Source organism: Aulonocara stuartgranti (assembly GCF_965226115.1).
Source record: "Aulonocara stuartgranti genome assembly, chromosome: 6".
Classification (NCBI taxonomy): domain Eukaryota; kingdom Metazoa; phylum Chordata; class Actinopteri; order Cichliformes; family Cichlidae; genus Aulonocara; species Aulonocara stuartgranti.
This window is the reverse complement of record NC_138944.1, coordinates 15,714,028-15,727,217: the sequence shown is the minus strand read 5'-3', so window position 1 is coordinate 15,727,217 and position 13,190 is coordinate 15,714,028. Positions and strand designations below refer to the sequence as shown.

General features: G+C 40.6%; 1 protein-coding gene across 2 annotated transcripts in view; it reads right to left on the bottom strand.

Annotated features, from left to right (window-relative positions):
• Positions 1–13,190, bottom strand: part of ntn1a (netrin 1a) — a 57,044-nt gene that overhangs the window by 24,337 nt on the left and 19,517 nt on the right. For both annotated transcript variants that reach the window (XM_082535893.1, XM_082535892.1), the window contains exon 3: positions 2,587–2,775. In XM_082535893.1, the coding sequence (XP_082392019.1) occupies positions 2,587–2,775 (189 nt within the window). The remainder of the gene's footprint in view (positions 1–2,586; positions 2,776–13,190) is intronic.

The window sequence follows — 13,190 nt, the reverse complement described above, 5'->3', positions numbered from 1 at the left end:
CACTGCATTCTAATATTATATTTTACAAAGTATTCAAACTCTTTTGGAATTGAGGTCATGCAATAAAATCAAACTGACAAAAGCAGGAAATTCTTTTGACAAACTGAGAACAGCGTCTCACATTTCATCTTCTGTTATTAGAACTGATTTAGTCAGTTCATTCATTTATTTAATATAGAATTTAAATATAAAAGGGTTTCTAATGTACAGTTAAACAGGAAGAGAAGGTGCACAGAGTCTATAGAAGCAGAAGACACAGGTGAAGATGGGGGGAGCAGAGTTTCTCTGAATCCGAATCACTAGTTATCAGGAAAGCTTTACTCGGCTACAGAATGCAGAGCCAGCCCCACATACCCAGATGCACATGCTATACATCACTTTACTCCAGATGTCAGAGGTCCACACTACGTGCATTTTTCACAGCTTTTGACTCGCTGTTTTGACTTAACTTCATGACTCATTTATCCAATGTTTCGCAACATCAAATTAGTCATCATTGTATGAGAACACATTTCCACATCAGTGAAAACAGATTATTTTTTTCTCTTTCAGCTAAAGCGCTTGCTATTGATGGTAAAAAAATAAAATAAAATAACCCAACCTTTTATTGTGACATTAACTGGGGATTTGTTTTTTTAATACTCATATTGCTTTAACTTTACCAGGATGGTAACTACAACATCATTTTCGTGTTTTATCCTTTTTTTTCCAGCCAAACACATATAATTTCTCATATAAGCGGCACCTGAGCACACGGAGAAATCACCAGTGCAAGAAATTAAAAAGTAATAAAAGTTATCTGTAATCATATGAAACATTGATATAGTTTATGGTTTTAGCAAATATGGTAAAATAGGAAAGATCGCACTACTATCTGTAGCTAATGCTGCCTCTACTATAAATTATAAGAGTGGGTTTACATTTTATATTTGCACAGCAGGACCACGAGGAAACTAGTTTTCCAGTGTGAGGAACTAGCACCAATGAATGTGAGTTATGAGATGCTGAAAGAATCAAGTCATAGACACACGAGAAGAGATGTAAAAACAACAAAAAAAGAGGTGAAATCTCCCGAATAAGCCAGCCTGGTAGACACAGCAGTAGATTGGGGTTAAACGACACAAAACGTCCTGTCGTGATGAATGCGTGTTTGCATTCCTGGCCGACTGGAGAATGGGCCCGAAGCCATGGAAGGTGTTAAAATCACTTGAGGAATATTGGTCACGAGTGACTCGAGGCGGGGAATTACTTCCAACATTTCTAGAGCTCTTTGTTATTAATTTGTCTTTGCGCGGGGAAGAAAATGTGCTCGATGCGGTTGCTGAATGACAGGAATTTAATGTGACTGAGTGAAACATCTGTGACGTTCTTTTGCATTAGGTCAGTAAATGTTTTCGTTGCAGCAGCATGAAGCATGTCAACACGGAAAAGTGCACGTTCTCCAAGGTTTTATGGTCAATACGGAGAAACGAGCAGACGCTGAGGACAAATATCTTTCATCAGTGGTGTCGTTTGCGTTCGTAATGTGTGCAGCTGACTACAACACAACTTAACACGCCATTGTTTCATCTAAACATGTTTTTTAAAGATGTTTGATGCTTTATAGACATGCTCCCTCTTAAACTAACAAATGGGTGGTTACTTTTTTTAAATTCCTGTTGAATGATATAAGAAAACTCTGGCTCAAACTGTCTGCAGTCTTCGCTCGCTTTTAGAGCGCTCTGAAACCCTCCAACAGGTATGCTTGCATCAGTGTAGATGCTTTATCCATACAGAGTAAATCTGAGGTGTCTCTGGGCCTGTTTGCACAGGGATTCAGTTCCTGTTATCTTTCCCTGCAGCTATAGCAGAAGTGAGAAAACATACTCTCTCTCTTTTCAGTCACCGTCACTTCTTTCTCCGCCTCCACCACCTCTCTGTCTTTGACCCTTATTAGCTACGGTGAGGGCCAATGGCATGCGATTCATCCAGCAGTGAGTAGTGAGCACACCTGCGTAGGGGTGTGTCCCCTTCCTCTCGTCCTCTTCTTCTAACCCATCAGTCCTCCCTCCCTCCCATCTTTCATTCTCCTGCCATCCTTCTGGTCTTGACTTTTTTGCTTTGTTTCCTGCTCTCTTTTCAATTCGTTTTGCAGCCCTTGAACCAGCCTCCCTGGGTTCTCATTAGTCTTTGACTCGCACCGAGGATCACTTCACACCTCAGCTCTGTTTGTTTTTCTTGTCCTGTCATCCCCTCACCCCAGCGCCAACTAAGCCAAATAACTCAGCGTCGACGAGGGAACACCCAGCCCGACCCGCCCATACCACCACCACCGTCGCGACCTCCACAATCCCAAAAGACCCCCAACTCATCTTCGCTGACAGAGGAAGATGAGGGTGAGACAGGCTTAGGAATGTGAAGACCACAAATCCTCTTGTTCCTGCCTTTATATAAAATCCACTCTTGAAAAAAGCAGCGCACATCATAATGTTAACATTGGCTTGTATGTTCAGTATACGCCGTATGAAAGCCGAGGGACTCTTGAGTGAAATGGATCAATCCGAGCCCCGGTCACTTACAAAAGAGAAGACAAACAGAGCCCTGTACCTTTGCAGGCTTTTCTGTGTGAGATGGGCTTCGACAGGTCTCTGTAGTAGCCCTCCTTGCAATAGTGGCAGTGGCGACCTGCCGTGTTGTGGCGACAGTTGAGGCAGACTCCTCCGCTCTTCCTCCCCGACAGTTTGTAGAGCTCCATGTTGAAACGACACCTTCGGGCGTGAAGGTTGCAGTTGCAGGCTGTGGGGGAAACACAACAGAATGCAAACAGTTTAAATTAATGCAATTAGATGTTTTACTGAACACATCAATACATCATATCTAATGCACAGTTTCCATTTTCATTATTATTAATGTGTCAGTATATTTTGTGTATTAAGAATGTTTTTTTAATCTATTTGTCAGGATCAGGGTTAGTCTACCTCACTTGATCAAATATTCTGCACAGCTTTTTTCCTTTGCTAAAGGTCCTCTCCAGAGTCCATACTGTACTAGTTAGAAAGTGAAAGGCTTGTATTACCATTTCTCTATTACATGCAAATCCCCTGCAAGTATGTGCGAGACCCCTCTCTGCCTCTTGTTTACTGATGAGTACAGTTGCCAGTGCTGAGTTTAATTAGCCGGCTAATGTTTATTCATGACTTTCTGGCAGCAGAGTGAGGCAGACATGCCCAACTTCATTAGGGCCGGCCGTCCGAGACACCAGTCCTCCTCCACCACAGACACATTCATGCATTATTAACTGCAGCACTTCTGATACAGTTTGTGGCACGACTGTGTGCGGTTCTACACGGTACAGTGTGTGTGTACCTAAAGGGGGTTATCTGGATCCAACTATGTCCCACAGTTGATTCATCCATCCGCGTGTTTCGGCACTGACAGCTCGCTCTATCATCTACCTGTCATAACGGAGGAAGGCTGAGGGCTTACTTCCCTCGGCTTCCCTCAACCAGATTTCTCACTGGTATGCTCAGTGCGTGTACATCTCTGAATTTTTATTTTTTTTTCTGAACATATCTGGGACCTCTGAGACTTCTTCTCTCCACTCCAAGGACCTAATTACAATATCTAAAACACACACATACATATCTTAGTGTCTTATCAGTAGTGACTATTGGTGGCTTTGCTTCCAGGATGGCAGCGGTTTAATTAGTCATGCTTTTTTTTGCTTGTTGACCATCCCTGCTTTATCATTTTTGTCATAAGACTTACTCAGATTGATCCCATTTTAAAAGTAATCTAAAAAAAAAAAAAGAAGAAGAATTATCACAATACTAGAAGATGGTAATATTTCCAAGACATTCAATAGCAATTAAAGATATTTTCTTAACTCTGTTTCAGTAGTCTTTGCTCCAGAGTTCTCCAGTCTTACTTATCTTATTGAGAACTATATTTGTGTCCCAGACATAATGTTTTATTATTGTCTTGAGCTTGATTTACACCTGTTCATGTCTTGATTCTCGTCCACAGCTAGAACCAACCCAGTACTGGGTGTCTATGCTGAAATGTTGTGATGAAAACGTGTTGAGAGATAAAAATGCATAAAGCATCCATTCAAAGACCTTTTATGACAAAATGTTTTGTTAGCTACAACATATAAATACACAATGGATTAGATTATAGGCTTTTTTTGAAATCTCTCAAATGATCTCTGTGTTGAAATCCTTGAGCCAATCAATCCAGACTCTGAATGCCAGGGGGTAGGCTCAGTCTTTTTAGTGTCTCCAGCGTCAAGCCATAGTTGGTGAAAGCTATCTCTGAGCATGCCTGAAGGTAAAAGAGATCACCACAGAGAGGGGGGAAACTAGTGGAGGAGCAGTGTGCAGCCTCTGACCTGCAGACATGCTTTTGTTACACTACAAAAATAGTTTCACACCCTTTCTGAACACAGCCCCCCCAGAGAATTTTCAATTTTGTACCAGAGAGCATACTTCATAAGAGATTATCTCAGATGAATGCCCATCTAAACCTTCATACTCTCTGGGACTGATGTAAGCATGTTCACATCGCTTCTTCAATGACCCTCAACTTAGAAAAAGTGGTTGATCTGCACTTACTGTTTTCAAAATTATATCAACAAGGCTTTGTTCAAATTAAAGCATAGACAAGCTAAAAATTGCTGCCTGGCATGAGTTTATCAGGAGTCCTGCAAAGTTATGTCTGTTATTTAGCCATCAGAGTTTTTATACACACAGGAAAAAAGCCAATTTTATGCCTCTAGTAGTGATTTGGACAATATCTAACACAAATAAAAAATTGTATTGTTTTGTTCTTTTTAATAAGCAGTGTTAGTAAATACTACTTTTACCTTATAGAACAAATTTGGTCTGTTTTCAATCAAGCTAATTGCTTCAGTCTGGATAGCAAGTCTGTAGTCGCCTGTAACCGCCCCCAGGTGAGCAGTAAAAAGAAGTGTGAAGTGATACCTTTTAAACAAGTGTAACAGATTTAGCTGGATGAAGCTAAGCTTACCTACAGCCTTTCAACACCTCCCGTAGAGTGAGCCATGACTATTTGAAATGACAAAATGCTGCATTTAATTGTTGCATCTCTTACAAACTTTTAACCTTCAACTGTAGAATTTAGCAGAAAATTGATTTGTTTATTCGATGCTGCTGTTTCCTGCACTTCCACTGTCTGTGTGTGTTTTGGAAAGTTGGCTAATTAGTTTCTCTGAGTGGTTCCCAGCCTCCATCAACTGACCTCAGTCTCATAGAAGTACTTAGACAGCCTTCCTGCTGCTAATTAGAGGGAAATTTCAAGCAACAGAGCTGGAGGTTGAGGTTAAGCTCATCATACTCACGATAAGCCTGGTAATTGAGCAATGTTGGTCACAGCAATGATTTGTTGTAAAGAGACACTCAAGCAAGTGATTTCTGCCACTTTTACTCCAAATTGACTAAAGCTGCCGGCTGCTCATTACCACAACTGTAAAGACACATTAGGAAGAATAAGCGACTAAGAAAACTGTGAAAAGGAAACACTGATTATACTTTTTTGAACAATATTTATATAGATTTCTAATGTCCCATCCACACATCACATATATATAGATATCTATATATGGCCATCATTCCCACTGGTCTAAAATTATTCCAGCCTACTCGCTCCTTCTCTCACCCAATTCTTACCCTAAACAAATTCAGCAAAGCAAAACCCAACACCACCGCATGCAAGCAGGGGAGCAGCCGGAGGTCTGCTATTCTTTGCCCCACTCTCAAACAAACACCAAGGGGAGTCCACACATGAACAGTTTACTTTTAATCCTATGGATGACCCAAAAGTAATCAGATTAACTTCTAACCCACCCCTAAGACAGAACGGAAAAATACTGACCTTTATACTCTCTCTTTGACTTTGGTGTGAAAACGTTTAAGGAAAGAAAGCCTAAAGTTCACAAAAACTTATCACTGAAAATATTAAGGACCTCAAATAACGTGCTACAAGCCCTGCACCGTAGTGTGCATTAATCTCTATGATGGCAGCATGTAATGCACGATTTTCTCTCGCAAACTTAAAACATACACATATATAGAACCATGCTATTTCTGGATCCACAGTGTTTGCCTGCTCCTTCACCCTTATAACACACAAGCTACAAAAGCTTGGCAGGGTCACTGCTTGTCACGTATGTCACCGAAATCAAATACAGCCACATGGTGTCCTAGTTTAATATAATCAATGCTATTCTACCTGGATATCCGTATTTAGCCGTAATATGTTTTTGATGGACTAAAGGATAATAAGATGTAAAATAAGTTAGTATATAGTATGTTAGTATGTATAAGTACTGCTTTTTTTCTTTTTGAGAAATACAATATGTCTTAATGTGGAGGTCAGGTTATTATGGCAGAAAGCATTTACCCTTAAATTTGCTTAGAGATGCATTAATGAATACGGGATTTACTGGGGCAGCGGGCAGAGCTATATCAGATATGGTTCCGTGTATTAAATAATATGTTGCTTAATTTGTAACATAACTGCAAAACCATCAAAGATGTAGTAGAGTTAAAAGAATAATACAACTCTAAACTGCAGCAGAGTAGAGATAATAATTGAATGGGAAATATTCGTCGTTTACATGTAAATATTACATGTAAATATTACATGTATATTTGAGTAAATGTAGTTTAAGTAAGTGGAGGTGAATGAGCTCAGGCATGCGTATGGCTGTACTGACTGTTAACAGACAGCAGCCGCAAAAATGTTACTGTAAGCTGAAGGATGACACTTGGCATCCTTGTGCTTATAGAAATATGTCAAAAGAAAAACAATGCTGCTATTATGCTGCGGCGTCTGGGATTTCAGCACGGACGTCACAATTGTTTTGCAGCTGAATTGAATCCTGGTTTGTATTGCTGCAACAAAGTGTGATTTAAAGGCATTAGGTTAGTGACAGGTAACTCTAGCACCACCCGTGTTTGTGTGGAGACAAATGAAAATTTCCTGATGGTGGAATTTTCCTATGAAGAGTGAATCACCCATCGCTGATCCACCGACAGCCGCTGTTTCTCCCAAAACAATGAAAGAATTTCACTTTAAAAAAAACCCACTATAATAAGTGTTTAACAAAACAATGTGTGATGTGCAGTCACAGAAATATTTACATTTAATCTGCAGCCAACACGTACTACAAATACTGCTGGTTACATGTAAGCTTATAAAGATGTTTCCACACAATCACTTTAATTGTATCCTGTTTTCAGTATCTGGTTCAAGTGTTTATTTAGTTTTCTATGCATTACATCAGTTCTCACTTTTATCTTGTGCCTGTTGATCCAGGCACGGGCACGGTAAAGGCAAGAATTACTAAATAAAAACAGAATTAAATGAGAGCGTTTTAAGGCACCAAGATGACAGACATACTAAACTCAGCGTTTGAAGTTCTCTTTGGATACAGAAACAATCATGCCATAAAGAATATTTATTATTTTAGATGATGCCACAATAGGGTTAGGGTTTTTTTGAAAAAATAAACACATGTTTCTACACATATTGGTATTAACCTGTAAATTATGTTCTTGTACGCATGAGAAGTCTGTCGTTTTCTTTTGGTTTTCTTTCTGAAATTACCAGAAAATTCTATTCTTTCATCTATTCTGAAGAGAAGAGAAATCAACTATGTTTCATATTGAGGTTTTAAAACTGGGATAAAAAGTCCATTATGACAAATAGAAAATGATCCAAAACACTTCTCACTGCAACACGGAGTTGCAAATCTCTACAGGGTGAGGTGTTGGGAAAAAAATCAGAAAGAATCTCCTCTCTAAATGAGAGGAAGCACTAATAATGAAAAGGAAGGGTGCAATGTGTGAGGGAGTTGATGGTTTTGTGTGTGTGGACCTGTTTGATGTTCATGTATGGTGTGAAGCACCCTGGGAATGCCATGGAACTAGGGTGATGGAGCGTTCGTGCAGGCGAGAGGGAAGAAGTTATGGATGGGAGAGTGAGGCGCCCGCTGCAGAGATTATATCAGGCTAATTTAATTCCTTTATTGCAGCCAATTAGCCGCAGCACTTTAGCCCCCTGTGAGCCCTCTGGCCCTCTTCACTGTGTCTCTAATAACCCCTAACTAAACTCTGGATCTCTGCCGTCCCCAAAGGAGGCCCAGTTTCAGTATTTTTAACAAGCACTTTGCCTCATACACTGCATGTACTAAGGGTGAAAGAATTTTTTTCAAAAAGGAAAAAATATATATAGATGAGAAGTGAAAGAAAGTGCCTGAGAAAAGAAAAAATAAGGCGGACAGAGGGATGGGAAGAGATCAGTGTGCTGCTGTTGCTGCTGCTACTTGCAGGCTTAACTTGAGGAGACTTGACTAATTGAGATCAGGTCATACAGAATATTCATCAGTCCTGCAGTTTTATCAAAGGCAGATTAAAAATGCAGCGTGGACTGATTTCCAGTGGACAGATTCCATTTGCTGTCAAGCAGCCGTAACCTTCTTGTCAGACCCCTTTTCAGTCAACCTGTTTATTTATCTGTCCTTTCTTTATTCCATCATTTAACATATATGGTTTTTAGTTTTAATGTTTTTTAGTGTAAATTTTGCAACTCAGGGCGCGAGTACGGAGAGCATGATACCAGTTCTGTCGCTGTGTGATAAAATGTAGCTTAGCTGAAAGAGCTGTGAGAACTGGCACGTTTGAGTCCCTCATGATGCTATTAGCAGTGGAGTGAAGGTCAGGATTAAGCTATGGATTTACAGTAGATTGAGGTAAATACTACCAAAAAGAGTAAAACTATACAGTTCTCTATCCAGCTCTCCTCCCAGATCTAGGTGTAATTTTTGAAAAATACAATATCGCCTTCCACTGTTACCCCGATGACGTACAGATCTATTTTGAACTTACTGACGACCTTGCTGTGTCCCTGCACTACTTTCAAGAATGCACGCGGGAGGTCAAAGAATGGTTCCTGAGTAATTCTCTTGTTTTAAAGAGACTGAGATTGTGATGTTCAACAGTAAAATCCCTCGTGCCCAACTCTGTGCTGCCCTGGGTTCCTTTGCTAGCTTTTCTTGTGACTATGTCAGTAACTTGGGTGTACTGCTGGATAGCTCGCTCAAACTCGATAAGCAAGTGTCTGCTGTAGTGAGATCTAGCTTCCACCAACTGCGCCTTATCTCTAAGGCTAGGCATTATGTTCCGCATGAGGACCTGGAGAAGCTTATTCACGCTTTTGTGACCTCCAGGTTGGATTACTGTAACTCTTTGTACTACGGTCTTCCCTCTTCTCTTCTTCTTAGACTGCAAACAGTCCAAAATGCAGCAGCCCGCCTCTTGACTGGTACCAGGAAATTTTGCCCCATTACTCCTGTTCTAGCATTGGCTGCCCATAAAGTACCGTATTCAATTTAAAATATTACTCCTTACATTCAAAACTATTAATAAATTAGCGCCAAGTTATCTTAGTGAACTTCTCAAACCACATACTCCTGCTAGAACACTTAGATCTGCCACTCAACTACTTCTGACCCAACCCAGATCCCGGCTGAAGTCCCGGGGTGACCGTGCGTTTGCTCTGGCTGCCCCAGTACTGTGGAATACCCTTCCTCTCGACCTCCGTGCATCTGATTCCCACTTATTCAATCTTGCCTTTCCCTCTAGTTAATATTTATTTTATGATTTTATATTATGCACTTTTATGCTCATTTAATTTCTTGTTTGCTCTGTACCTGTTGCTTTCCTATGTATCAGTGACAGCTACCTGCTTGCATACCTAGTACTTGCTTTGGTCCTATTTCTATTATCGTCCTTCTATTCTCTATGTTACTTGTTAAGCACCTTGGCATACCCTTGGTTTTTAAGTGTGCTTCATAAATAAAGTTTATTATTATTATTTATTATTTATATTATTAAAAGTCAGTTATAGAAATATAATATAAGAAGATAAAGTTTTTATTTTCTTGACTTTAATGGTAAACTTGGGCTTATTTTATTAAACAGACTTCTTTAATAGAAATGTAGTTACAAACCATCGTGTCTGATATTTTGTATGTTGTATACTTTAATAATTCCAGTAACTACGTTCTCTCCTGTTAAGTTCCCCTCTGCACTCTGTATCACAAATAAAGCTTATTACCTGTTGTATTTTTTTTTAAAGAAAAAGGAACAAAAATAAAACACAGACATGGCACTATCACTGATTTTTCTTTTTAAATTGTCTTAAAACTGTGGCTTTACTTTAAACTTACGTCAAAGTGGACGAATACTCAAGTCAGTTATGTTTGCACTGAAGAGAAAACAGTTACAGAACATATTTCTTTCTACTGATGTTTAAATACAAAATACAAATGAAACAAATGCAACTGAAAAAAAAATCCCCACAATTTTAAATGCATTTCATTTCATTTGTGTACACGTGGCCTTACGCTCTATAGCAGCGTACAGCAGCGCTAGGCCAGCCCGCTGCATGCTGAGCTAAATGGCCCATATATTCACTCGCTGTCTGCATGGGGAGGCTAATAAGGCCTTTCCTTTTTCAAGAGTCTAACTAGCCACACAGAACCACAACAACAAAGAAAGGCCTAATGGCCTCCAATTTCCCGCATTAGTGCCCATTTAATGGCTGACCTGCCCTCTCGTTAGGCAGCGCAGCATGGGAGCACTTCTCAGCCTCGATGGGTGTGCACGCACTTTCACATCAACACACACACACGTACACACACACACACAGCTTTTCACCCTCCAAAGCCACACTGCCTCAGGCCCCTGCAACACTTCCACCCCACGCTGAGACTGCATAATAGACCAGTTTGTAAAAGGGCTACCCTGTGATCAGTGGTGCATCCATTTGCTGAGTAATCAAGGATCTTTTGTCTGAGCGGTGTGCGTGGAGCAGAAAGCGTGTGTGAGAAGGTATGCGTGCATGCGCAAGTGTAAGCGCGCACGCTTCCATGAGAGAGATTCTCTCTTCCAGTCTGTCTTTATTTTTGCGTCCATCGCCGGTAAAATGTGTGTCTCCAAGTGAGTGTTTGCGTAATTCCCAGATAAAGTGGCGTTGTCTGGAAAAGATCTCCTTCAGTTTGTGTCTATGGGAAAACAACAGCTGATATACAGTGCGGGAATAAAAGGACCCTGGGTTGAGCCACAGAGGGGCTGACGAGAGTGCGTTGTGTATATGTCAGCTATGCCATAAAAATGCCATGGGTGGAGGATGACATTGGCAGGTCCTATTCAGCGCTATAGTGGTGAAAGGCCTTTTAGGATGAATAAAGATTCTTGGGCCCTGTCAGGTCTCCATAGCTCCCAGCTGAACAATACCCACTAAGAGCAGCTGTCTTAATAGCATAAGGGGCTGACAGCTTTAGGAGTAATGCAATGCTGAAAGCAGTATCTACATAAACTTTGGCTGAGTCCAGACAACAATCTGCTGTGTGATATCACAATATAGTCCAACAGTACCGAACTGTTGCTTAGATAGCTTAAACAGTGAATGTGTTCTGTATGTTTCTTGTAGACATTAAGTCTTTAAGGAACCTGAACTGATAACATTGGCAGAGCCATATGACCTCTATATTCAGGAGCCCCATGTGTGAACGGATGTAGTGGCACGATAGCAAAAGATTTCTCCTGAGTGTGATGATGATTGGAACTAACTGGATTTACAGTTCCTGTATCAGGAAGACCAAAATCGCTGGGCTCACTTAAGAGAGCTGTTGAGTTTTTATTGAAAGGCCATGAGTGGGAATAGTGTATAAATGTATTGTGTTTGACTGATGAAGCAATCTTTCCCTTACAAAGTAAGCGTGGATTATTGAAACAAGTGCCTGATGTTTCTTTCCGCCGTCACTGTCTGATCTGATAATCACAGTGTGAACTGTTTGAGACTTAGCTCCTTCTCAAGTATTAGCTGTAAATCAGTTGTGCAATGGTTTGAAACCATAGTACAGCTCCTTGTCACCTGGCTGTCAAAGCCAAGCATAATAACCTTTCTCCACAGTCTTGCTCTCTGTTGTTTTACATCCAGCCATTACCCAGCCCTGTCTCCTTTGCTAGAAGCATCACACGTCTACAAACTTCCATAGGAAACAGGCGAGACAGATCTCCAAATCTTCCCAAAACAAAGGCTCTCCCTGCTCATGTCAAACATCACCTCCAGTCTGTTTACTTAGTGAGTTTGGTTTCTATGGGACTAGCAGATCCATAGTGTTTTGGGTTCATATAACTCCTGGCAGGTCGTCTTGTGCGTTGCTGGCCCTGAGGCTGACGGGGATGGGCTGGTGCTGTCAGTGTTAGACAATAAGACAGAGTTTACACAAGGCTAACTCACGCTCCTCCATAGCTGTGATTCATACTAATCCCACAACCTCTGCAATTAAAGTCATCTTTGTCTTCCAACAATGTCAACTAAAGATTTTAAACCCATCATCTTATAACACAATACATTTGGCCAACATTGATTGGTGACTGTTAGATGAGTAAAATAAATGGTGTTTGAAGTTAGATGCTTTGCAGATTATATAAGCTGGTTTGGCTCTTTAGGCCGAAAACACAGAGAGCGTTTGTTCCACTGTCCCCACTCTTTCTCTTTCTTTCTTATTCGGTTACTTTTTTCCCCCTTTAAATGCATTTTTTATTTACAGCATGTGAAGCAGAGCCCCAGGGTGACGTTCACTACCTTCATTTGGAAGGCACTCCCATTTTGCACCGGCTCCGCCTTGCTTAAGGGTAAGTGGATGAGTGCTGGGGTAGGGATAAGCTAGATTTAGATTTCTTTCTGCTGGGTAAACATTTAAAAATATGATGGGAATTATTGATACAAGTGGTTTCCTGGATCCTTCTGCCTTTTTAACGTCATCCTTTGTTGACACTAAAAGTTCATTATTGACTTTGGAAGCAACAGTTGGCAAAAATATCACCAGAAGGTCCACTCTACAGCTGTCTGGAGATTTTACACGAGCACTTTAAGGACCTGTCATTCTCCCTGACTTAGGAGCAAGTGTTTATTTGGTAAATTTAAGCCAAAATGGACATTTTTGCTTTAATATTTGCATAGAAATGGAAATCAACGCTAAATGGAAGCTCTGCTCAACTATTTATTATATGCTAATTAGCAATTGCAGTGGCATGACCATACTAAGCAGGGGGGCAAACTTTCACCTACACACACACACAACACACACACACACACGCATTCCTTTGCGAAGTCAG